The sequence below is a fragment of the Microcebus murinus genome, chromosome 30, assembly GCF_040939455.1.
Source record: "Microcebus murinus isolate Inina chromosome 30, M.murinus_Inina_mat1.0, whole genome shotgun sequence".
NCBI classification, from domain to species: Eukaryota; Metazoa; Chordata; class Mammalia; order Primates; family Cheirogaleidae; genus Microcebus; species Microcebus murinus.
In genome coordinates, this window is record NC_134133.1 from 2842278 (window position 1) to 2869041 (window position 26764).

Below are 26764 nucleotides of genomic sequence, written 5' to 3' on the forward strand. Positions count from 1 at the left end.
CGCCCCTCCCCAGGGTGGCAGGGACCCCGGCGGGGCGTCCCCGGGTCCCCACCGCGCCCTCCCCAGGGTGGCAGGGACCCCGGCGGGGTGTCCCCGGGTCCCCACCACGCCCTCCCCAGGCGGCAGGGGCGCAGGGCAGGGGCGTCCCCGGGTCCCCACCTCCCCTCCCCAGGTGGCAGGGGCGCAGGGCAGGGGCGTCCCCACCGCCCCTCCCCAGGGTGGCAGGGACCCCGGCGGGGTGTCCCCGGGTCCCCACCGCGCCCTCCCCAGGCGGCAGGGGCGCAGGGCAGGGGCGTCCCCGGGTCCCCACCGCGCCCTTCCCAGGCGGCAGGGGCGCAGGGCAGGGGCGACCCCACGTCCCCACCGCCCCTCCCCAGGGTGGCAGGGACCCCGGCAGGGTGTCCCGGGGTCCCCACCGCGCCTCCCCGGGGTGGCAGGGGCGCAGGGCGGGCGCGCGCCCGGGGGCCGGTCCCGGGGTAGAGGGGAACGCGGCCGCGTGACCGACAGCTCGGCCGGCCACTGGCGGAGGGCGGCCTGCGGGCTCGGGCCGGCGCGCGCGCGCGCGCGCGCACGTGCGCGTGCGCGCTCCCCACCCCCCACCTGTTTGAGACTGGCTTTTAAGACGCCCGGAGCCGGGCCCGCCCGCGTCTCGAAAGTTGCAAACAGTAGGCGCCAAGCACGCGCGCGCCCCCCGCGCCGCCGGCCGCCCGCGGAGGGCTCCCGCGGAGTCGGGGCCACCCGAGGCGCGGGAGGGAGGAGGCACGCCCGGGGTGGCGGGGCCGGCGTGCAGGGAGCACCGGCGACTCGGCGGCTCCCGGGGAGCGGCGGCCGGCTTTAGGACCCAGCGGGAAGCGCGCCGGAGTCTCGCCCGCGGGGGGCGGGGCGCGGGGGCGGGGCCGGCGGGCGGGCGGCCGCGGGGCGCATGCGCGCGCGTCTCCCCGGGCCGGCGGCGGCGGGGATAGAATGAACTGTAACAAAACAAGCCGGGCCTTTGTATCGGCTTAAAGGGGCCGCGCGCTGCGCCCCGCGTCCCCCGCGCCCGCGCCGCCCCGCGTGCCCGGGGCTCCGGCGGCCGGCCGGACGGGCTCCCCTCGCCCGCGGGCACAGCCGAGCCGGGCCGGGCGGGCGGGCGCGCGGCGAGGAGGAGCAGGAGGGCGAGGGAGCGCAGCCGGCGGGCGGGCGCACCGGGGCGCAGACAAAGCTCGCGGGCGCCGCGCACGGCTCGCGGGGGAGCCCGCAAAGTTTGTTGGCGGCGATGGCCTGAGTGCGCGGGCCGTGCGGGGCGCGGCGCCTCCGGGACCCGCGGGGCGCGCGGCGGGGGCACCTGTCTCTCTCTTTGGACTTTTTCTTTTTTTTTTTCTTTTTTTTTTTTTGGAGGAGGAGGAGGAGGAGGAAGGGCGCGAGCGGGCGTCATGTCGAAAGTGATCCAGAAGAAGAGCCACTGGACCGGCCGCGTGCGCGAGTGCACGGTGCGGCGGGGCCCCCGCGGCGAGCTGGGGCTGGCCGTGCTGGGGGGCGCGGAGCACGGCGAGTTCGCGTTCGTCGGCGCGGCCGAGGCGGCGGCGCGGGCGGCGGGGCTGGGCGAGGGCGAGCTGCTGCTGGAGGTGCAGGGCGTCCGCGTGTCCGGCCTGCCCCGCTACGACGTGCTGGGCGTCCTCGGCAGCTGCGGGGACGCCGTCACCTTCAAGGCCGTCCGACAAGGTAGGACGGGGCGCGCGCCCCTGCGCCGGGGGGCCGGTGCCCGGGGTGTCCCCGCGCGGCCCCGGCTCCCGCTTTCCTCCTCCTTGGAGCGCGCGCGGGGAGGAGAAGTCGAGGCCGTGCGCCCCGGGGCGGCGACACGCGCGCCAAGTTGTCGTGAGGTCGCGTGTTGCCTGCCCAAACCTGCGTCTGCGAGAGGGGACTTGGTTTTTTTTTTTGCGCAGGGGGACGCGGGGACAACGTGTCCCGGGCCCCGGTCTGCCAACCTGTTCCCTCGGCCCCCAGGTGCAGCGCGCGCAGCTTCGCTGGCGTCTGCAGGAGAGTGGGGAAACTGAGGCAGGGGCGAGGTGAACGCGCTCCCTGGCTCCTTGGGGGCGCGGGCTTGCAGCTGGCCGGCGCTGCCGGCGGCCTTTTGCCACTAGTGAGTTTCCAGACCGGGCGGGTGGGCGCGCGGGAGACCGGGGTCCGGGGTTTGTGGCACCCCCTCCATCAGGAAGTGGGTCTCACCCCGCGACCCCTTTAGGCGCGCTGGGGCGGTCCCCGAGCCCGCGGCCGGCCGGGAGAGCTGCGTGCACCCCTGGGCTGGGTGACGCAGGTGTCTCCACCGAGCGGCCCTGCCGCCAGCAGGGGTGCAGGTGGGGTGAGGGCGGGGAGGGGGAGGGGCTGTTTGCTTTTAGCGCAAATCGAGTCCCAAGTTTACCCTGCCGCCACTGCCACCGTCATTATGTTTGATGATAATGACAGCCGCTATTCTCCGTTAGTTTGCTCCGTCCCGGGCTCCGTGTAAAGTGCTTCGCTTGCACGATTTCGCATTCCGATCCACGGCAGTGCTGGGATCCGGTTGTTCTTGTGAATTCCATATTACAGATGAGGAAACTGAGACTTTGACGTTGGCTAGGTGACTTGCCCAAGGTCACTGAGCGTTTGAGCCCTGGCTGCAGAGGTTAAGCTCTGGAGGAGGAGGAGGAGGAGGAAGGGAGGGGGGATGACCCGAGGGGACTGGAGGGGCTGATTCCTACCTGGGAAGTCTGTAGACAAAGAGGGGTGGCCGCTGAAAAGACGCATTTGATGGCTGCCCGGGGTGGCAGGTCCCTCGCTCCTCAGCTGGGTGCAGGCTCGGGGCTGTCCCTGTGTCAGGCCAGTAAAGGAGGCCTTAAAGGGGTCACTTGTGCTACCAAGTGCCACGTTGCACCAAAGGAGGTGGCAAAGTTGGACGTGGTGAAAAGTTCCCATAAGGACAGGCAGGAGGAAGGTGTGGAAGACAAGTCCTGGCCTGGGGCAAGCCGGTCCCCTCTCAGAAACAGGCATGTTCCAGGTGACAGGGAGGGAAGGGGTCAGGGGGAATAGCTTGGCCTTCTGGTAGCTTTGAGAGCCGAAGGGGCTTGGCAGCTGTGGAAAGTTCCATTCATTTATTGATGACTCCATTCTCCACTTGGACGCCTCCTCCGGGAAGCCCTCCGGCATCCTGCCAGGATGAACAAATTCTTCCTCCTCTCAGCTCCCTTCGTTTATAGCCTGTGGTTTTTCACTTACTCTGAACCGTGCGTGGTTAGGTCTCTGTTTCCTTACTCCCTTTCAGGGGAGTAAGCTCATTAAAGGTAGAGACTGGGCCTCATTCACTGCGTATCTCCCCGGCTTTGCTTGGGGCTCCAAACCTTGCCTGGCAGGACAACGACAAAGTGTCCTTATCTGAAACCTGGCTTTCTTGTGGGTATTACATAAGGTGCTGCTCAGAAAGTGCACCAAGCCGTGCTGGTACGCAGTAAGCCCTCATTCAAGATTAGCTTTATGTTTGAATCGAAATCGAGCAGTTATTTATTTCCAAGACTAGAACAGGGTTCAGGAACCCGGGTTTTGAATTTAATGTCAGGAACCTGGATTATGACTTGGTAGAACTATCGAGAACTATTTTAAAAATACTGTCTGGAGGCATTTGATGGGAGCAGCTGCAGGACTCAGTGGAAGGCCGATTTGGAGGAAGGGTGGAGGGGTGACAGGCAGGAGTACCTGCCTTCTGTTGGGGTGTCTGGTGGCATCTCGCAGGTCCTGAACGGTGGCTTGTTTGCAGTGTGCAAGAAGGCCCAGGTGGCTGAGCTGCCTCCTTCCCCCAGTTACCCGAGAGCCAGGAGGCATGGTCTTGGGGTTGCCCCAGCCTGGAACCACCCTGGAGGGTGAGATAATCCAGTGGGTTTGGCATCAGACACCCCAGGACTCAAAGGAGACTGTCGTGTGTCCAAGTATTAATTCCCTTCTGTGCACAGGAATGTTCGCTGCTGGGCAAATGTGTGTGTGTGTGTGTGTGAATGTACTTGTAGAAAAAAAAGATGCTTGATTGGGAAACTTGAATGGCCTGGAACCCACTGCAAGGTGAAAGCTATGATTTCATCTAATCATGACACAGTTGCATCTACTGACATTGTCATCGCCAGTAAAGATGGCCCTAGAAACAAACCATTGCACCCATCTTCTCTTCCCTCTTTCCTGTTGAGAATACGATTTAAATTGCATGCCAGTGTTGTTTTTTTACTGTGTCTTTGTCGGTGTGTCCCTTCTTAATCCTATCAGGTAGGCTCATGCTTGGGATATGGTTAAAGAAAAATATTACTTGTTGTGTTGGTTACAGCCCGGGTTAGCCACTCTCCTAGGGACAAGGGTTAACTCTGGGTACTGTCTGTATGGAAATGTCACGATCTTCTCGTGGGGGAAGATTCTGCTGTTTCTATTTCGTGGCACTTCTCTGGAAAGATGCATGGACCAAAATAGTCTGCAGCAAATGGTATTATGTGAAGCAGGACTGGATTGTGAAGGAATCGAAGTAAATGGATCTACCAGGTTGGAGTTAGTTCATTTTTAAATGGAGAAGACAGGCCTTTGTTACAAATGCCTAAACAAATTTATAGAGTATGTCATTGTATATGCATATTAAGGTATCGTTTACCTATAGTAAAATGCACAGATCTTAAATCTATAATTTGACGGTTTTTTTTTTATTTCGGCATATTATGGGGGTACAGATTTTAAGGTTTCAATAAATGCCCATTTTCCCCCTCCCCCCAAAAGTCTGAGTCTCCAGCATGACCATCCCCCAGATGGTGCACGTCTCACTCATTATGTATGTCTATACCCGCCCCCTCCCCCCTGCCCAGTACCCTATTACTGTAGTACCTATGTGTCCACTTAGGTGCTGCTCAGTTAATACCAGTTTGCTGGTGAGTCCATGTGGTGCTTGTTTTTCCATTCTTGGGATACTTCACTTAGTAGTATGGGATAGATGTGCTCTATCATCGTTGTTTCTTAGAGCTGAATAGTACTCCATGGTATACATAGACCACATTTTATTAATCCATTCTTGGATTGATGGGCACTTGGGCTGTTTCCACAGCCTTGCAATTATGAATTGTGCTGCTATAAACATTCGAGTAATTTGACGGTTTTTGACAACTCATGCTCATGTTATCATCACTCAAATCAAGATACAGAACATTTTGCATCACCCCAGAAATTTCTCTCACTCCTTGCAGAGGCAAAGCCTGTTTGATTTCTTTTGCCATAGTTATAGATAAGTTTTTTTTTTCTTTCTTTCTTTAGAGATGGGATCTTTCTTTCTTTAGAGATGGGATCTCGCTCTATTGCCCAGGCTGGAGTGCAATCATAGCTCATTGCAATGTTAAACTGGCTTCAAGCGATCCTCCTGCCTCAGGACAGAGATTAGTCCTGAGACTAGATTAGATTAGATTTCTCTTTTTCTTAAACTTTATAAAAATGAAATAATGCAGTTTTGTACTCTTTTGTGTCTGGCTTTTTTTCACTCTACAAAGTGAAATTGGAGATTTCACATTATCGTGTATATAATTTATTTGGTTCTTTTTTATTGTTTCGTGGTATTACATTGCATACACCTATCAGTTTGTCCTTTTGCTTGTTGATAGACATTTGGACCGTTTACCATTTCGGGCTATTATAAATAAAGCTGTCGTAAATGTTTCAGTTGCTTTACTTGTTTGCCAATCTTTGATTTTGTCTGTTGAATTTTAGCCATTCTAGTATATTCTAGGAGGGCAAAATATATCAAAGAAAACTTTGATACAGGGTGTAGCTAGTATTTATTAAGCTCTTGCCTTAGAATATGCCAGGCGCTTGGCTTAGCTGATGCATTATGATAATTTTTGTTTTCAGTCCTCACAACTGGACTCAGATGTCAGAAACAAAGTTTAGAGAGTTTGGGTCACTTTTCCAAGGGTCACAAAACAGGTGGCAGAGGTAGAGCTGGAACTCGGCTGTATCTGATGCCAAAGCCCACACTCGTAATTCCTGGCACAGCGGGTCTCCAGCCCAGTTGCATTGGCATGACCTGCAAACCGGCTAGAAATGCAGATTCCCAGGCCTCAACCTTCCCCCTGCTGATTCAGAAAGTTTGGGGGTCGCACCCGTGGGAGGTTTCAACAAGTCCTCAGGTAATTCTGCTGCTGAGTTTTGAGAACCATCAGAACCATCGCCCTGGGGTATAGACTGAACCGGAGATGGCATCAAATGAGGCAGGTGATGTGAGTTCTAGAACAAGCTCTGCCAGGTGGTGCTGTCATGCCTTGGAAGTCGCCCTCTGCATTTCTTCATGCCAAAAATAAGTGGGTGCGCCTCTGCAGGCTTGAAACACTGCGCTTCCACGAATAACCCAGACGCCAGAGGTTTAAAAGGGTGTGATTATAGTTTTCCAGACTGGTGTGTTATAGCTCGTGCTTACATGTTTTTATAGGTGGATTTTGAGGTTTTTAAATTCCTTAGGAACAGAAACTGTCCTTCCACTTTCTTTTTTTTTTTTTTTTTTGGCAGAATGGAGACAATAAATAAGACACAATTTTTTAAAAACCAGAAAACCACTGCCAGTCCCTTCCCCCTCACCGTAATGAGGGAATTGTGACCACATCCAGTTGGGCATAGTATTTTTGTGCGTTTTTTTTTGTTGTTGTTTTGTTTTGATGTTGTGTGTGTGTGTGTGTGTTGACCAATTGGAATATACGATCTCCCCTACCACTAGAGTGGAAATTCCACGGAAACAAGAAACTCATCTCTTGGCCTGGCAAAGTGGCTCATGCCTGTAATCCTAGCACTCTGGGAGGCCGAGGTGGGAGGATCGCTTGAGGTCAGGAGTTCGAGACCAGGCTGAGCAAGAGTGAGACCCTGTCTCTACTAAAAAGAGAAAGAAATTAATTGGCCAACTAAAAATATATAGAAAAAATTAGCCGGGCACAGTGGCATGTGCCTGTAGTCCCAGCTATTTAGGAGGCTGAGGCAGGAGGATCGCTTGAGCCCAGGAGTTGGAGGTTGCTGTGAGCGAGGCTGACACCACGACACTCTAGTCCAGGCAACAGAGTGAGACTCTGTCTCAGAAAAAAAAAAAAGAAAGAAACTCATCTCTTTTGTTCATCCGTCCATTGCCCAGTGTCTGACATAATGCCCAGCCCATAGTAGGTGCTCACTAAAATTTGCTGGCTGTGAGAATGAATTTCCCATTGTTTCAGAAGGCAAGCACGATGCCACGCCTTTCCTCCCTTTCTTCCTGCTCATCTTTTACTGCTGCTTGTTTAGGGTCCTCATGTGTTCACTTGGTGACTCCCCTTGCCTACCGGTTTATGCTGGCTGCAAACGAATGGCAAAGCTTAGCGAATTCAAGTATCTGTGACTGTCGGCTGCAACTGCGGTGTTAACACGTGATTCTCCAAATGGGAAATTTCGGATGTTGGGCAGGCAGGACATGAGGGGGGTGTGTGTTTTCTCTTGATGGGGGGGTACCTGCTTAGTGTCAGCCTCTCTGAGAATGACACTTTCCCTCCGTGTCCTTACAGCGTTGTCCTTGGGGACCGTCTCTCTAGCCAACTGAGCAGGTTGCATCTTTGCTGCAGGAAACCGTCCGATTCCAGCCCTCACTGTCTCCTACATTGTGTTTGTGTTTATGTATCTTTTTTTTTTTTTTTTTTAAACTTAAACTTGCAAAAATCAATCTGTTTTTGTTCTTGGTGCCAAAAGACCACTCTCAGAGCGATATTTTAAGGTCACGCTGTGGGAACACTCTACAGCTTTTGCAAAAAATAATGCAAGGATGCACAACCCAACGAACTTGTCCATTGTTTCCGGTGGCCACTCTTTGCCATTGGCTGAGCTATTTAAAAATAGATTAACTTGGCCGGGCGCGGTGGCTCACGCCTGTCATCCTAGCTCTCTGGGAGGCCGAGGCGGGAGAATCGCTCAAGGTCAGGAGTTCCAAACCAGCCTGAGCAAAAGCGAGACCCCGTCTCTACTATAAATAGAAAGAAATTAATTGGCCAACTAATATATATATACAAAAAATTAGCCGGGCATGGTGGCGAATGCCTGTAGTCCCAGCTACTTGGGAGGCTGAGGCAGGAGGATTGCTTGAGCCAGGAGTTTGAGGTTGCTGTGAGCTAGACTGACGCCACGGCACTCACTCTAGCCTGGGCAATAAAGTGAGACTCTGTCTTAAAAAAAAAAAAAAAAAAAAAAAAATAGATTAGCTTGACCTTCTGAGGCGATGGCATGCAGTTGGCTCACTGCATTTGTTGGCATTCCTTGCCCAGCTAGTTTTGGATGGCAGGATCGATGATACCCACCAAGGGGGATGAAGTGGTTTTTGTAAGAGAAAACATTCTGACATCTTCTCCCCACAAGGGTTTACATGAAGGATGTTGCTTTGTAAACGATGGTTATTTAATGCAAAACATCACCCTCTGATGTTAGCGGTCCTTCCCTTGAGTTTGGGTATACGCGTAACAGGATATACTGATTTTTGTATACACTGAGCACAAAGGCTGTCAGATTCGTTAAGGGCTGACATTCACCTCCGAGAAAAGTAGGTTACCTCGTGCCTGCCTGTCTTCGTGCAGCTCGTGGGTGAGATCTGTAACCTTGCAAAAAAAAAAAAAAATACCTGGAAAATACCAGAACTTTGCTCTGTTGTGCCTCTCTGGATGTTGGCATCGAGGTGGCAGTTCTTGTGAATTCACAGCTGAACCCCGTGGAGGTCAGTGACCCAGAAGCCGGAATTTATTTATTTTTTGAGATAGTCTCACTCTGCCGCCCGGGCTAGAGTGAGTGCCGTGGCGTCAGCCTCGCTCACAGCAACCTCCAGCGATCCTCCTGCCTCAGCCTCCTGAGTAGCTGGGACTACAGGCATGCGCCACCATGCTTGGCTAATTTTTATTTCTATATATTTTTAGCTGGCCAATTAATTTCTTTCTATTTATAGTAGAGACGTGGTCTCGCTCTTGCTCAGGCTGGTTTTGAACTCCTGACCTTGAGCGATCTGCCTGCCTTGGCCTCCCAGAGTGCTGGGATGACAGGCGTGACAGGATACTCCAAGAATCCTGGAGTATTCTTGAAGACAGTGAGCATTGCTGGCCTGCTTCAACTGGTCTTCATAGTACGGGTTTGCCTGTAAGATCCTTGGTCTCCTGTCAAGAAGAAGAGGGAAGAATCCATGAGTGTCTCTTTGGAGTCAAGAGAGAAGGTCACATTTAACTTGTGCATCCAGTTTTAGTTCCCTGCATGAACAAGGTCCTTTAAGAGCAATTGAGTGTCCTGATTCCCGGGGTTACTTGGATTTGGGATATGGCAGTGACAAGGGTTACCAAGTAGTCGATCCAAACAGGGGAGTTGAGGCTACTTGAGTCCCCATGAGGACCTCGTTGAGTTAGGAGCGGGTCTGTGCCCTTACCTGGGCAAGTCGTTGACACCAAGCAGTCCACTTTCAGTCCTGCAGCCTGCCACCAACACCCTTGCCTCTTAGGTTGACTCTCTAGCTACAGACTCCATATGAGGATTTGAGAGCAAGTGGCTTATTTGGGAGATGCTCCCAGGAAGCACCAGAAGGGAGAAATGAGACGTGGGTGTCAAAAGAGGCCAACAGAGGTGTCTAAAGAGCAGGTCACCACTGTGGGGAAAATATTCAGGGTGTCACGGAGCTTTGCAACGTCACCCTCAAACAGACTGTTGAGAGGTTCTTCTTGGCCGTGGGTGTAGACGTGTCCTGTTACCATCTCCGTCATGAGAATGAGCTACATACATAAGAGAATTACACTGTCCCGGCTAAGGCATCTACCCCATCATTATTGCAGATGGAGGCGTTTGTGTGTGCTTTTAATGGTGATGTTCCCACCATAAGGCTAATCTTGGAGCTGTCTTCATGGACAGTGGCATGATGGTGCAATTAGAAGGCGATCACACCTTGATCATAAGCCGTGTTTCAAAATTATCGCTATGTGCAGTGTCAACAGGACTGTAATGCTTATTAAATAATCCACAACAAATATCAAATGATTGATATGTCGTTGATTCAGATTTTGGGCTCAGGCTAGCCCAGGTGGGAAGGCGGGCTTTTCCATTGGCTCGCCGGGTGACCTGGGGCAGAATACGTCGCCTCTTTGAGCCAGGTTGTCCCCCCTCTGAAAATGGGGGTAATAATGGTACCCTACTTTCTAGGGCAGATAGAGGAATAGGATGAGGAGCTGTGAGCAGACCACGTGACATGAGCTGCCTGGTGCTCTTATGTTCTCCCACGCTGTCACCGGTGATGGGTTGGTTGTAATGACGGTCCTTAGGTCCCAGGTGGCGGTCAGGTGTGGAGGGAGGGAGAGTCCTTGGGTGTCCCAAGCAACAATGATGCTGGAGAATGTCATTCTGTGGTCCTCTCATCTTCCTGGGACCATGTCCAGGCGCCCGGACATTCATCAGGAATGAATGGCTGGGGAAGCAGTGAGGCTTAGTGGTTATACGTGTTTGGAGTCAAGACTGCTTGGGTTCAAATCCACACTCTGCCACTTCCCAGCTGAGAGACCATGGGCCAGGCGAACCTCCCAGACCCCAGGGGTGCTCAAACTACGGCCTGTGGGCCACATGTGGCCCACCTAGGACATTTATCCGGCCCACCCAGTGTTTTTTGCCACCTCTGCCTGTCCTGCTTTGCAGCTGCATTGTCCCGGGCCCACAGTGCACACTCTCCAATGGTCTGGGGGACAGTGACCTGGCCCCCTGTTTAAAAAATTTGAGGACCACTGGCCCAGACCATCAATTCTCCCAGTTGAAAAGGGGAATTATACTTACGTCGCAGGGTGGTTGTGAGGATTAACCCTTTGCACTCGGATGTCGAGTGTGACCCCACACGGTTGGCACAGGTAGCAGCTCGTATGTGGAGCCACACTCAATACGTAGTGTCACCACAGGGGGAAGGGGGATTTTTTTTTTTTTTTTTTTTTTTGAGACAGAGTCTCACTCTGTTGCCCAGGCTAGAGTGAGTGCCGTGGCGTCAGCCTCGCTCACAGCAACCTCCAACTCCTGGGCTCCAGTGATCCTCCTGCCTCAGCCTCTTCCCGAGTAGCTGGGACTACAGGCACGTGCCACCATGCCTGGCTCATTGTTTTCTATATATATTTTCAATTAGCCAATTAATTTCTTTCTATTTTTAATAGAGCTCTTGCTCAGGCTGGTTTCGAACTCCTGACCTTGAGCGATCCTCCCGCCTCGGCCTCCCAGAGTGCTAGGATCACAGGCGTGAACCACCGCGCCCGGACTGATTGTGTGTTTCTTGAAGACAGCATACTCGTTTTCTGGATCTTTGCAATCTCTGGCCTCTGTAGGTGCTCAGGAATATCTGTTGAATTGAATTCTTTTTGAGGGTAACGAGTAGGCATAATTTAAAAAAAAAACAACATTTTTTTTTTGCCTAAGATCTTGTTGGCTAGAAAAATCTGCGTCTTATTTTTAAGGCATATTAAATATACTTAGCCATATGTCTTTCTTTCCCGTGATGATGTAAGATGGTTCTCTGCCAGTTGTTGTGGCATTTTGAACTATAGAGAAAATATTGAGTTAATTGTGTCGAAGGTCTTAGAGGGACTTTATTCTGGCCAGATGTGTGCACAGTGGTTGAGCCTGTTGTTTGTGCAGTGTGGCTTGTGGAATGTACCACCTTGGCCTGATTTAAATAGAGTCAGTATCTTAACCACCTGGATTCTTGGCGAAGCAGTTAGAATTTACATCTGATAGGGAGAGCATGTTCATTTCCTCCTCCAGCTATCAGCCTGTTTAAGCCTGTGTGATTCGGTAAAGAATTCAGAACTCAAGATCAAGTTGTTAAAAAATAACTTTCTCTGGTGTTGGAGAGTGTGTGTGTGTGTGTGTGTGTGTGTGTGTGTGTTTATAAAAAGCAGAGGCATCTAGATTTTTGGGGGTCTCTTTCCCAGGTGTGTTGTGTGCTAAAAAAATATGAAAAATAAATTATATTAAAAATATAGAAATAATAGGCCAGGCGTGGTGGCTCACGCCTGTAATCCTAGCACTTTGGGAGGCCGAGGCGGGAGGATCGCTCAAGGTCAGGAGTTCGAAACCAGCCTGAGCGAGACCCCGTCTCTACCCAAAATAGAAATAAATTAATTGACCAACTAAAAATATATATACAAAAAATTAGCCGGGCATGGTGGCGCATGCCTGTAAGTCCCAGCTACTCGGGAGGCTGAGGCAGGAGGATTGCTGAGCCCCGGAGATTGAGGTTGCTGTGAGCGAGGCTGACGCCACGGCACTCACTCTAGCCTGGGCAACAAAGTGAGACTCTGTCTCAAAAAAAAAAAAAAAAAAAAAAATATATATATATATATATAAATAATAATAAACAAATAGATTTTTGGTCTCTGATTGTTAAAAAATTTAAATACTATTGGGACCTTGTTTGACCACCAGTCACAATCCAAAGTTGATCTGCGCTTCCACAGTTTATGTGTTTTCCTGGTGAAAGTAACAATTTTTTTTTTCTCATTTAAACAATGTTTGGCATTAGATTTAGGTTAAAAAAAATGTATACAATGCAGAAAGATGTTAATACAGAAGAAAAATGTGTCCACATTGCCCATAACCCCACCCCGGTGAAATACATTTGTTAACAATGTATTTTATCTAGACATACAAATGTATATACACATACCATATATATCATATATATATATATATATACACATACGTATATATATATAAATATATATGTGTGTGTATGTAGATTTGTGGGGGGGTCTTTTTCTTATGAAAATAGGACTCTACACTACATCTCTTTTGGTGGGATTTTTCTTTGTGCCTAATAGTATATCATGGACTTTCTTTTTATACTACGTATAGATCAAGTTTACTATTTCAGTGCCTGCAAAACCTATTTTTGGTTGCTTCATCGTCTATCAAGGCATGCTTTGAGAATGAACGTTTAGCTTGTTTTCAGTTGTTCCCTGTTTTATTCAGCATATTGATGGATATCGTTGTATATACACTGTAGTGAACATCTTCAGATATTTTAATTCAAATTGATGTCTCAAAGTAAAGCTGTTGGCTCACGTGCATTATATCTTTTTAAGACTTTAAATATCCACCACCACCATCATGTTACCTTCCAGAGAATATATCAACTTGTATGCCCTTGCCCCATGTATACCAGAGTCCTGTAGTTCTTGTCTCACTTGTAGAGGCAACACCTTCCATGGGCATTGTTTATTTCTAATAAACAGTCATTACAAACTCAAATACCGAAGTAGCTATCTTAAAGGACAATAGGGAGCAGTGGGGACTGGGGCGAACTAGAAGGGTTTATCTTGTTCCAAGGGGAAAGTTGCCATTCTTCTTTGGCCTGTTGCAGCCCTATAGGAACATTGGCTTGGCCTTGCTAGATCTTTCAGGTTTTCAAGACAACCCAGAAGCTTGGAAATTTTTTTTTTTTTTTTAAATGAACTTTGTCAGTTTCAAAATGTTGGTTGCAAGTTCTTTCAGAAATATGGGTGAAGCCAGCAAAACACAGCTGGGAGCCACATTTGGGCCTCAGGCGACAAGCTTGGGACCTCCTGTGGATGTATTTGTGTCTCTCACTCCATCACTCCAAGAGCATGACTCACGTCTGTGTTCTCGGGGCCCACAATAGTGACCGGCTCCCCCAAAAAATGGGCCAAGAGGTACGTGTTCACGTGAATAGTATGTTCTGGAAGTGGTTTCGTTTGGCACTGGTGGTCTTTGTAGGTTCACTAGAGGCCCGGCTGGTGACAGGTCCCTGATTCTAGTTACGGAGAGCTGGAGAGAGTGTGCATTTTGACAGCTGATCACAATTGGAATATTTCGTCTTGGCCCCCCCCCCCCCCCCCCGCACGCCCTATCCCCCCAGCCTGCTGGGTTGTAGAATGGGTGCTAAATCACATCTTGAAACCCATGTGCATATGGGTATGAATTCTCAGTACATGGATGCCATCCATTCTCTTCTCTGAAGTGATTTTATTGTGAAATGCATGGCTTTACAAATAAAAGAATGGATGCATTTTACATATACCACTTAGGGACGTTTTAGGTATGGCAGGAAAGTGCCACATAACACAACTCGTTTGGGCATCCTATGTATAATTAGGACCCTAACCTTCCCTCCAAGAGTGGCTGCTGTCAGATCATTAAGAGGAACAGGCATCTGTTCTTTGATGCCAGTGTTAACGTGGTGGAATTTTGTGTTTTTTTTTTTTGAAAACAGTGCAGCCAGCCCTCCTGGCTTTCCTGCCTGCATAATGGATTGCTGTGCATTGCATAATTCATGCCCGGCACCAGGTTTGCCGCACCAGGATTAGAAAAGGGACTCAGGTAATTCAGATGAGAAGTTTAGTCGATGCAGTTTTTCTATCAAGGAGCCAAGCAAGGAAGGGCCTTCGCAAAATGGAAACTATAAGGTTGTCCACAAAAGCCCAACTCATGGAGTTAAAATTTTGCTGGGTTCAGATGTTGGATTGTGTGTCTCTTCCCTCTTTCTCCTGTCCCCTTTCCCCTCCATTCCCATATCCGAATGGAACATTCCCATAGGCTGTCTAGGAATTCAAATTTTACATAGAATATGCTGTACATAATCCAGGATTTCAGATGTGAGACAAAACTAAGGAGAATTTTCAAGTTTAGACTACTGTGTGCCCTGATCCACTTCTTTCGTTACGATAACTACTTTTGGGGCCCCTGGGAGCCCCCCAGCTTGGCATGAAATTTGGCTTCTGTCTGCTGCTATAAAATGCTCAATGAGGCCTTGCGCGGTGGCTCACGCCTGTCATCCCAGCACTCTGGGAGGCCGAGGCAGGAGGATCCCTCAAGGTCAGGAGTTCGAAACCAGCCTGAGCAAGAGCAAGACCCCCGTCTCTACTATAAATAGAAAGAAATTAATTGGCCAACTAAAAATATATAGAAAAAATTAGCCGGGCATGGTGGCCATGCCTGTAGTCCCAGCTACTGGGGAGGCTGAGGCAGGAGGATGGCTTGAGCCCAGGAGATTGAGGTTGCTGTGAGCGAGGCTGATGCCACGGCACTCTAGCCTGGGAAACAGAGTGAGACTCTGTCTCAAATAAAATAAAATAAAATAAAATAAAATAAAATAAAATAAAATAAAATAAAATGCTCAGTGGTAAGATGTTGCACAGAAGGTATATGTCCCATGGTGTTTTAGGCTGGGCGATCCCTGGTAAAGTTTCTGTGCTTTGGTCTTTGTTAAAAAGTAGTCTAGCCATGCCACAGTGCGTCACAGTTAAGCACGTTCACAGTGCATCTGAAAACTTTGAAATTGCAGCTAAGATGAGCAGGGCTCGCTAGTTGACCCCGAGTGAACCCTAGGCGCATGCGTCATGCATGCTTACTGCTGAACGTCACTGCAGTTTCACGGTTGTTTATCAACCGGCATTATGATGACAGTAGGTAACTGAGGCAGTGGGATTCCCTGTGTGAATTGCTGACACTTGACCCAAAACTGGGTCCATGCGGGACTTTAAATCTTGAGTTTATGCAAAGATGGAAAGAAACAAAAATCAACAGTCATTCATTGCAACTGAAGAATTGCAGATGCAACTGTTGTTTCTTTTTTTAATTTATTTTTTATTTTATTATTATTATTTTTTGAGACAGAGTCTCACTCTGTTACTCAGGGTAGAGTGCTGTGGCGTCAGCCTAGCTCAGGGCAACCTCCAACTCCTGAGCTCAAGCGATCCTCCTGCCTCAGCCTCCTCCCGAGTAGTTGGGACTACAGGCATGCGCCACCATGCCCGGCTAATTTTTTCTATATATTTTTAGTTGGCCAATTAATTGCTTTCTATTTTTAGTAGAGACGGGATCTTGCTCTTGCTCAGGCTGGTTTCAAACTCCTGACCTTGAGCGGTCCTCCTGCCTTGGCCTCCCAGAGTGTTAGGATTACAGGCACGAGCCACCGCACCTGGCCCAATTTTGGACTTTAAATCTTGAGTTTATGCAAAGATGGGAAAAGTAAATCAAGAATCATTCATTCCAACTGAAGACCGTCAGATGCAACTGGTGTTTCTGATACTTGCATCCAAGAATATGCCCTTGCTTCTGCCTGTTTGAACCTGTGGGCCTCATTTATTGTTCCAACACATTTATTTTTCCTTTTAATTTTTAAAAAGGAAAACTCAGGGTGTTGAAAGTGCAGGGTGTTATCTCAGTATTGATATATTATACACATATCATTATTTGCAAGAGATGAGTCAGGGAAGTAGAGTGCCCAAGCAAAGGAAGAATTCATGTAGCCATTGCCTATTTATGTGTTTTTAACTGTGGGAAAATACTGCCGTACAGAAGAAAGGCCCTGGCTTGCTTAAGCAATGGGAATCTGTTTCTGTGACATTTTATCTAAAAATGTGAGCTCAAGCTATTCTCTGTGCAATGAATTATCTTAAAGATAATTGTAAGGAGAAGCCATTACTGGCAATGTGATAGCTGGTCATTATGATGGGAGGCTTTTTTGGTGGAAGGCTTAACAAACATGGTGAGTCACCCTGTTGCTTGAATTCCGGAGGGAAGAGACACATTTGGGGAAAAGGGTGCAGGGGAGATTTGTGGTCCTGTGCACCTGTTCCCAGGCACTTATATTCACCTGATGGCTGCTAACAGATTGCAGGCAGAGCTGCTTGAAGAAAATGATCAGCTTTGTAGGCCGGGCACGGTGGCTCACGCCTGTCATCCTAGCACTCTGGGAGGCCGAGGCGGGAGGATCGCTCAAGGTCAGGAGTTCCAAACCAGCCCGAGCAAGAATGAGACCCTGTCTCTACTAAAAATAGAAAGAAATTAATTGGCTAACTAAATATATATATATAGAAAAAATTAGCCGGGCATGGTGGCGTGTGCCTGTAGTCCCAGCTACTCGGGAGGAGGCTGAGGCAGGAGGATCGCTTGAGCTCAGGAGTTGGAGGTTGCTGTGAGCGAGGCTGATGCCACAGCACTTTAGCCCGAGCAATACAGTGAGAGTCTGTCTCAAAAAAAAAAAAAAGAAGAAATTGATCAGCTTCGGAAACAGGGGCCCACACACTGGATTTGGGGTACATCAGAATTACTTGGGAGAGTTTTCAAGTTACAGGTCGTCTGGGGCTGGCTCCGTTAGTGATTCTGACTCAGGCGTCCCTGCTCAGCAGTCCCTGTGCCCCAACTGCAAAGCATGGTCCCCAGATAGCCACTGAGTTGGAACCGTCGGGGGGTCACTGGACCCCAGCCCAGACCTTACGGGACCAGAATCTTAGGTGGATCCACTGCCTTTAAAGAAGTTCTGGCTGACCGGGGGGGGGGGGGGGGGTGTGCAAAGTTGGAGGCTGCAGGTTCTCAGGTCCTGGCCTGGTCAATTGCAGTTACCTAACCCCTGATAGAAGCAGACCCTGCTGTGCACTTGACTGAACCCTGGTTAGGGGAGGGGATCAGGGGTAGAAAGGCAAGTGGAGTGATTTGAGCTGCTAGTTCTTATAGGGGGCAAATGCTGGGTGCACACGTGTGTGTGTGTGTGTGTGTGTGTGTGTGTGTGTGTGTAAGGTCATTTTCATGCTTCATGGTGCTAGCATCGGTCTGGTAATTGAGAGGGGCCTTTTCCTTTTCCTTGGGTACCATGCTCATCTCTCTCTCTCTCTCTCTCTCTCTCTCTCTCTCAATGAATGAATGAATGAATGAGACAGAGTCTCTGTCTGTTGCCCGGGCTGGAGTGCCGTGGCGTCAGCCTTGCTCACAGCAACCTCAAACTCCTGGGCTCAAGCGATCCTCCTGCCTCAGCCTCCCAAGTAGCTGGGACGACAGGCATGCACCACCACGCCCGGCTGATTTTTTCTATATATGTTTTCAGTTAGGCAATTAATTTCTTTCTATTTTTAGTAGAGACGGGGTCTTGCTCTTGCTCAGGCTGGTCTCGAACTCCTGACCTTGAGCGATCCTCCCGCCTCGGCCTCCCAGAGTGCAAGGATCACAGGCGTGATGAGCCTGTATTGGGAAGAGAGAGTGACCAAATACTGTTAATCGGTAGCACAGTCTTTGGAGGAAGATCGTCTGCCTTTATCCTGTTGGTTGCAGCAAGTTAAAAGTGAAACATACGCAGGGGCTGTTCATGTATGCATTCTGTTCATGTATGCATTCTGTTCATGTACGCATTCTGTTCATGTACGCATTCTGTTCATGTACGCATTCTGTTCATGTACGCATTCTGTACATGTATGCATTCTGTTCATGTATGCATTCTGTTCATGTATGCATTCTGTTCATGTATGCATTCTGTACATGTATGCATTCTGTTCATGTATGCATTCTGTACATGTATGCATTCTGTACATGTATGCATTCTGTTCATGTATGCATCCTGCGGGGGTGGGGTGTGTAGGGAAGGTTTGCAAAAGAAAACAACATTAAATGTGCACGTGCAAAGCCCCCCGCACCCCAGAGCATGCTACCTTATCTTTGTCTCTCGGTCGTGCGTGTGTACACACGGGAAGCACAACCAGCAGTAACTAGGGACCCATCTCAGACCAGGATCAAAGCGGAAAAAGAGATGAATGCAAGAGAAAGCAATTTACGGACACCGATTCTCCAAAAAAGAGTAAAGCTGTTTGCTTTTTCTTCTGTCATGTTGCTTCTATGCATCCTCCTTGCTGGGCTTGCTGTAGTGGCTTTCTCTGCCTCACTCGTGTTTCTTCCCAAAGGCGGGAAGCCATCCAGCTGTCACCTGGCCCCCTTTGTCCTGTCACCGTCACCTGCCTGTTGGGCTCCGCGTGGGAGCGTGGGGGCTGGGGCGAGAGGAGCCATACGGACGGTGACAACAATAGCAGAGCTCGATTTAGCGCCTCCCGGCTCGGGCTGTGCTCTGGGGCCGCACGTGCGCCATCCTTAACCCTCAGCATGAGCTGTCACGCGTGTGCGCGTCGTGGCGTGTACATGCTGTCCCCTAGTCCGGACGACAGAACGCGGAGCCTGGAGAAGTCGTTGAGTGCCTGAGGCTTCCCGGCCAAGCGGGTGACAGCAATGGGTGTCCTCCAGCGTGGACCCCTCCACGCGTGGCATTATGACTGCATGGGAGGCAGCGCCGTCCCCTTAGGGCTGCCACTGCACCTTTGTGTGCACCCAGGGCGGGGGACCCCCTGGAGTCACGTCGGAGGGAACTGGGGCCCCTCACCGTGCTTGCACCCTCGCTTGCTCGCTTGGGAAGTGTCTCTGCCTCGGTGGCGGTTTCCTGGAGAGCCTGGCACGCGGGTGGCAGGACAGAGCCGTCTGTCTGCTGGTCTGTGGCCGTGCCCTGCACGTGTCTAGACGACAGGTGCTGGCGTCTTCCAGTGCCAACCAGTGCCCGCTTTCTTGGGGTTGCAGGTAGTGAACTTGCACTTCATGCACATAACAGGGGTCTATGCAACTTTTTTTTTTAATGTGGCAAATTACAGATGTGTATGCAAATTACAGATGTGCATGCAAATTACAGATGTGTATACAAATTACAGATGTGTATGCAAATTACAAATGTGCATGCAAATTACAGATGTGTATGCAAATTACAAATGTGTATGCAAATTACAGATGTGCATGCAAATTACAGATGTGTATACAAATTACAGATGTGTATGCAAATTACAAATGTGCATGCAAATTACAGATGTGTATGCAAATTACAAATGTGCATGCAAATTACAGATGTGCATGCAAATTACAGATGTGTATACAAATTACAGATGTGTATGCAAATTACAAATGTGCATGCAAATTACAGATGTGTATGCAAATTACAAATGTGTATGCAAAATACGCATAGCATAAACTTGACCCTTTTAAGCGCACAGTTCAGTGGCTTTAAGTAAAACTCGCGCTGTTTTGCGATTGTCGCCACCATCCGTCTCCGGAATGCTTTCATCGTCCCCAACTGTCCCCGTTGGGAACTTCCCATCCCCCTGTCCTCCCAGCCCCTGGTAACACCTGTGTTAAAAGTTTCTGTGTCAGTGACGTCTGCTACTCTGGGTACCCCGGGAATCCTGCAGTGTTTGCTCTTTTGTGCTTGTGCTCATCCCACTTAGCACAATGTCCTGGAGGTTCATCCGTGTTGCAGCAAGTGTGGGAATTTCCTTCCTCAAGGCGGAATCGTGCTCTTTTGTGTGCATTTGCACAGCAGTTTGTGCATCCATTCGTCTGTGCATGGTCCACCTGTTTCTGTTGGCCTCTTGCCCTCCCACTGCCCTCAAAGCAGAGGTAGTTAGATTTTTCTTGATGTCTTGGCCTCTTTCCTTCTGCTTTTCTTCTTTTCTCAGCTTTGCTTTGCTTTCCCAGGTCTCTCGGGAGCACCTAATTGTCTCCAGCTCTGGATTTGGGGGCATCCCGCCAGGGCAGAGCCTTGCCAGCAGCCTGGCCTTGTTGCATCTTTGCAAAGGGTGTGCCTCTGGGTCACCTGGCCTCCCGTCCTGCCACTCGACGTTTGCACCCTTCTGGGGTGCGGGCCGTGTGCTCAGCAGTTAGGTGCACGGGGTTTGGATTTCAAGCATTCCAGGTGCAAATCGGGTCTCCTGCCGCTTCCTTGCCACGTGACCTTGGGTGCAGGACTTTATTTCTGGGAAGTGGCCGTGATAGGAACACATACCTGTAGGGTCGCTGCTAGGATTAAAGGAAATGACACGGCGAGCTCTCAGCCTGGGACGCAGAGCAGAGGCAACACTGAGCCGCTGATGGTTATTATCATATTAAGTTTGTCACTTTCCCTCCTTTGATCTGATAACTTGATTTTAGGTTTGTGGAGGCGCTGAATTGACTACGTAATTGACTCAAAACACTTCTGTTTAACACTCTGGGTTTTTTTTTTTTTTTCTTTTTCTTCCCTGGCACTGCCACCTCCTCTCAGATTTCATGGAGCCGAATTTGTTGGACCAAATTGTGTGGAGCATATTTGATAGAAACACATTCTAAGTATACTGTCTTTTACGTCCTCGTGTTATTTCCCTGAGATCTCTTGAAGTCTGAATTTAGTCACCACTCTCTGTGGGGAGCTGCGAGTGATTATAGAGCAACGAAATGATCCCTGAGTCTTTAGTGTTCTAGAATGACTGATGTAAAGCCAGGGTAGAGAATGCATGCAGACATTTCCAAATAAACTTTATCTTCAGGGTCATTGCCTGTCTTGGTCAGTTTTTCTTTCTACTGATCGTCCCAGCTCTGAATGAGATGAAAATGAAGCCACTGGACGTTTGTTGCTTATACATTTGGTGGTATCCTTTTTTTCTCGTTTAATCGTGATTATAAGTAATAGCTATCTAATATCTAGCATTTACATAGCCAGCCCTTACTGTGTGCCACGCTTTGCCAGAAAAGGTTTACATGAACTCTTCTAGGTCTCTGTGACTCTGTGCCTGGGCCTCCTGCGTGCAGCCACTTGTCTCTAGGTCCCCATAATTTCAGGTTGGCTATAGACTCTGCGTTGGGTCGTGGGGCGGGTGGAGTGGATTAAACAGTGACGCTGGCATTCCCAGGACGAAACTGTGCTGTGAAGACGGCTTGTCCTCAGTGAGGGTCACAACCAGCCTTACAGAAGAGGTAGTGTTTGTCATTAGTAGGATATTTGTAGGGATGGGGTGCAATGTCATCCTAAAGAGCAGGTGCAAAGGCCCAGAGGCAGGAAAATCCCAAGTGTTCCCCGGACCCAGAGCATCTGGAATTGGGAGAACATGTAAGGAAGGAATGGAATGAGAGAGCTCGTGTCCTTTACCAGATTGGCGGAATTTCATTAACTCTTGGTCTTGAAATGATTTGACAAAGCCTTTTTTTTGGAGAGGATTCGAGAAGAAGACATTAAAAATGCTAACATTTGACCTATCTTTTTCCACTACTAGAAACCTATCCTCTGTAAATAATCAAACCCATCAAAGATATATTTAGGGCTGTGTTCTCTATAGCATTGCTTGTAAAGACAGCAATTTGAGTTGACTTACACGTGTTGCAGGTGGTTGAAAAATTATATGGCACTTCCCTATGGGGGCATATTGTATAGTCCATTAAAAAATGAGGTGGGGCCAGGCGAGGTGGCTCACGCCTGTAATCCTAGCACTCTGGGAGGCCCAGGCAGGCGGATTGCTCGAAGTCAGGAGTTTGAGACCAGCCTGAGCAAGAGCAAGATCCCTGTCTCTACTATAAATAGAAAGAAATTAACTGGCCAACTAACATATATAAAAAAAATTAGCCGGGCATGGTGGCTCATGCCTGTAGTCCCAGCTACCTGGGAGGCTGAGGCAGGAGGATCGCTTGAGCCCAGGAGTTGGAGGTTGCTGTGAGCTAGGCTTTAGCCCAGGCAAAGGAGTGAGACTCTGTCTCAAAAAAAAAAAAAAAGAAAAGAAAAGGTCTAGAACAATGTGGATCTGTTACCCACGGCCACCTCTCAGTAGGGTGACCATATGTCCGGTTTGTTTGAGAAATATCTGGTTTGCACCTGTTGTCTTGGTGTAATTATTTATAGTGCCCTCTTTCAGCCTTTGGTGTCTTGCTTTGGGTGGTGAGTTATATGGTTACCTTACCTTGCTCTGAGGATCGGAGCACGGGGCACGGGAAACGGGAAGCCGACTGTCATTACAACTGGCTCTAGTACATTCCATAGTGGTTCATTTGCTCTACTTAAGTAAGCCTTCAATTAAATGGGTGAAGATTTCATTGTCCAAAAAAAAGTGTGTAGCGGTTGCCACTAGCATGCTTTTTCAGATACCTAGTGGGGATTTCCATCTTTGGTTTGGCTTCTAGCTGGTTGAACTGAAGTTCTTCTTTGGAAAAAACAACACACCTTTCTGGAAAACGTAAAGATTGTGAACTTCCCCACCCCCTGGTTCCTCAGACGTAAATTTAGACACAATAGGAATCAGAATCATTAAATGAGCTGCGTGCAAACTGTTGACCTGGAGTGGGCTTCATTCTCAGTTGGCTGGATTCCTCTTTTCTTTGCTACCCCAGAGGAAGTGGGGCCGGGTGGGAAATAATAGCTGGAGTTAAAAAATAGCAGTGATTCAGAGTTGCCGGACGTCACGGGGCACTTTGAACATGCCAGGCACTGTGCTAGGCGACTTCACATCTGTCGCCTCATTTATTCTTTCCCGAAACTGTCTAGGAGGATAAATTCCCATTTTCTGTCTACGGAATCTGAGGCTCAGAGTAGCTGAGTACCTGCCACAAGTACGCGAGATTCAAATGAGGCTCCTTTTGGTTTGGAATTTTTTTTTTTTTTTTTTTTTTTTTTTTTTTTTTTTTGAGACAGAGTCTCACTTTGTTGTCCAGGCTAGAGTGAGTGCCGTGGCGTCAGCCTAGCTCACAGCAACCTCAAACTCCTGGGCTCAAGCGATTCTCCTGCCTCAGCCTCCCAAGTAGCTGGGACTACAGGCATGCGCCACCATGCCCGGCTAATTTTTTTTTATATATATATCAGTTGGCCAATTAATTTCTTTCTATTTATAGTAGAGACGGGGTCTCGCTCTTGCTCAGGCTGGTTTTGAACTCCTGACCTTGAGCAATCCGCCCGCCTCGGCCTCCCAAGAGCTAGGATTACAGGCGTGAGCCACAGCTGGTTTGGAATTTTAATGCTCACTCCACTCCACTAGTTTCTTAACCTCTGCATTATTTTATTTTATTTTATTTTATTTTATTTTATTTTATTTTATTTCATTTCATTTCAATTATTTCATTTCATTTTATTTATTTTATTTTATTTTATTTCATTTCATTTTTATTTTATTTTATTTCATTTCATTTCATTTCATTTATTTCATTTCATTTCATTTTATTTTATTTTATTTTTTTAATTTATTTCATTTTATTTATTTCATTTCATTTCATTTCATTTCATTTCATTTCATTTCATTTCATTTCATTTTTTGACACAGAGTCTTGCTCTGTTGCCTAGGCTAGAGTGAGTTCCGTGCATCAGCCTAGCTCACAGCAACCTCAATCTCCTGGGGTCAAGCGATCCTCCTGCCTCAGCCTCCCGAGTAGCTGGGACTACAGGCATGCGCCACCATGCCCGGCTCGTTTTTTCTCTATATTTTTAGTTGGTCAATTAATTTTCTTTCTTTTTTTTTTTTTTAATTTACTCCCAGCTTAGAGGTGTGCAACTATTGATTTCTTTCTATTTTTTTTAGTAGAGACGGGGTCTGGCTCTTGCTCAGGCTGGTCTCGAACTCCTGATCTCAAGCGATCCTCCTGCCTCAGCCTCCCAGAGTGCTGGGATTACAGGTGTGAGCCACCATGCCCGGCCTTCTCATCCATTTCCACCTCTGCTTTTCTGTAATTGGCTGGTTATTACTGAGCCTTCATATCTTTGTTTTGTGTTTCAAGGTTGGTGGGAAACTTATCATACTCTCTCTCCCCATCTTTATATTTTTACTTATAAGAAAAACTTGGAACGAATGTTTACTGGGTAAAGTATCGAGTTGAGTGGATCATGGTGTAATCCCTCTTATTGACCTCTGCTAAAATAAATAATTGCTGAGATACTTATTGCTTGATGAGTTGTCCAAGCAGAGTTTTACTTAAAATTTTTTTTTTTTTTTTTTTTTTTTTTGAGACAGAGTCTCACTTTGTTGCCCAGGCTAGAGTGAGTGCCGTGGCGTCAGCCTCGCTCACAGCAACCTCCAACTCCTGGGCTCAAGCGATCCTCCTGCCTCAGCCTCCTGAGTAGCTGGGACTACAGGCATGCGCCACCATGCCCGGCTAATTTTTTGTATATATATTTTTAGTTGGTCAATTAATTTCTTTCTATTTTTTAGTAGAGACGGGGTCTCGCTCAGGCTGGTTTTGAACTCCTGACCTCGAGCAATCCTCCCGCCTCGGCCTCCCAGAGTGCTAGGATGACAGGCGTGAGCCACCACGCCCGGCTTACTTAAAAATTTGACAGATTAAAACCTATATGCATTTTAAAGTTGCATGTTTCAGGTTCAGTGACTATAGCATATTTCAGTGTCTGGTATTCTTTTGAATTTAAAGGATGTAACTTTCGTATACTCATTTTGCTGCTCATCCTAATTAACACAAACCAAAGCGGATCTTCTGATTTAGACAAGTTCATGTGATGTAGCGAGAGTTAGAACTATGGAGAAAGGGAATGTTGAGAATCTATTGGGTATCGTATCAGCCCTTTAAAAAAGTCAGATTTTTTTGTTTTTTTATATTTGCATTTTGCTTGACCTTGGCGAAGTGACAAATCAGCTAATTTAGTACTGTTACCTGGTCCTGGTTCACTAGCTCTCCTTCCAGTCCTCGTTTTGTTGTGAATCATGCATTTGTTTGGCTTCTTGGAAGGGAAGCTCACGGACTGCTACCGTCTAGGGCATTTGTTAGGGAATGTGCATGGGTTCAAGCCCCGGGGGAGGAATTGGGCTGAGGGAGGGGCGGCTAGGTTGTGGGACAGTGGCCGCCAGGCCTCGGTGGCCCCACAGGAAGCTCTGAAGTCGAGACAGGTCTTCAGCATTGTCCTGTTGGGCTTGTCTACACCCGTGTCAGCCCGGGTTGGAGGGTCTGCTCTAGGCAGGGCACGTGACCTTAGACAAGTCCCGCAGGGGGACACTGGAGCCCGGTGGCATAGTACGGCAATGGCATTCACCGCCCGTGAGCATGTCACCTAGGGGTGTGTCTGCGTGTAACTGACTTAATAATAAGTGTCCCTTTACTCAGCACGCTGCCCACGGGCACACGTCTGGGAAACCGATGTGCTTGGATTTGAACTCACGTTCCACTGGTTCCCAAACTCACATTTGTGCTGCTCTGTGGCTGTCGCAGTGTTGGCTGCCCAGGAAAGCATGCTCGGGGCGGTCAGTCCCTTTCGTTTTGCACTTGTGCCGCCGTGGGGGACAGTCTTGAGGGTGGCTGGATTGGCTGTCTCCGGCGTCTGCAGCCTTTTGTCATGGGAAGTCGGAAGGAAAGGTACATTCATTTGTCCTCGATGAATCATCAGCGGGAGGGAAGGTCTGAACTCAAGCCCTGTGTTATGTCCCCAACCCAGGGGTGACTTTGAGCAAACGGGTGTCCCTCCACTTCCCTGGGGGAAGCACTTGACTCAGGGGCCCCTTACCGATTAAATACCACCGGTGACACTTGGCTTCCTCCCGCAGAAAGCTTTCAAGAGTCCTGCTCCTGTGTTTGCAGCTGGCTGGCATTCTCTGTCCCCCCCACTCCACGACACTAGGACAAGACCAGCCTTAAAATATTTGCTCTGTGCTTTGATCACTGCCTGGAGATTCCCCAGGGCAAAGGTGCCCTGTAAACACCAGCTTAGTGGTGACTCGAGTGCAGAACAATTTGAAACTAAGCAGGGTTCAAGTTCACGGTTGAGATAAAGTAGGAGTCAGGCGGCTCCTCTGAATGCCGCAAACCTGGAGTTTTCTGGAACGTATAAAGTGACATTTTACCAAAATACAGTCCTTAGGGGTTTTCAGGAAACTGCCTTTACTAATGACACCGGAGTGCAGCCAAGCCACAGGAAGCGTCTTGTCGCTGGACAGGAGCGAGTGGGGACCATTTGGAAGTGCACTTGCCTTCCGCCTTTGTCACCGTCCACCTGTCTCCACCCTGGTCGGAGGTTGGGGTTCTTTTGGGAGGCAGCGTCTGTCGCTCAGCCTGTCATGTGAGGGCGCCAGGCCTCGTTGGGTGCCAGAGACTGTCATGTTGACTGAGAGTCCCATGCTTCAAGGAGGCCAGGAGTGAGTGAGGGAAGCCCTCGTGAATTGCCCAAATTACCGCCCAGGGTCACGTCCACTGG

The 26764-nt window shown here is 49.1% G+C and overlaps 1 protein-coding gene across 20 annotated transcripts in view; it reads left to right on the forward strand.

The window, feature by feature from the left end:
• Positions 1 to 1356: 1356 nt before the first annotated feature.
• The window catches only part of MAGI1 (membrane associated guanylate kinase, WW and PDZ domain containing 1), a 614809-nt gene continuing 589401 nt past the window's right edge, over positions 1357 to 26764 (forward strand). For 9 of the 20 annotated variants that reach the window (XM_020284653.2, XM_020284656.2, XM_020284660.2 and 6 more), the window contains exon 1: positions 1358 to 1701. In XM_020284653.2, coding sequence (XP_020140242.2) covers positions 1413 to 1701 — 289 coding nt within the window. In that variant the 5' untranslated portion in view covers positions 1358 to 1412. Of the gene's footprint in view, positions 1702 to 26764 lie in introns of all 20 variants that reach the window. The other 11 variants (XM_020284649.2, XM_020284652.2, XM_020284654.2 and 8 more) reach the window with 2 other exon arrangements.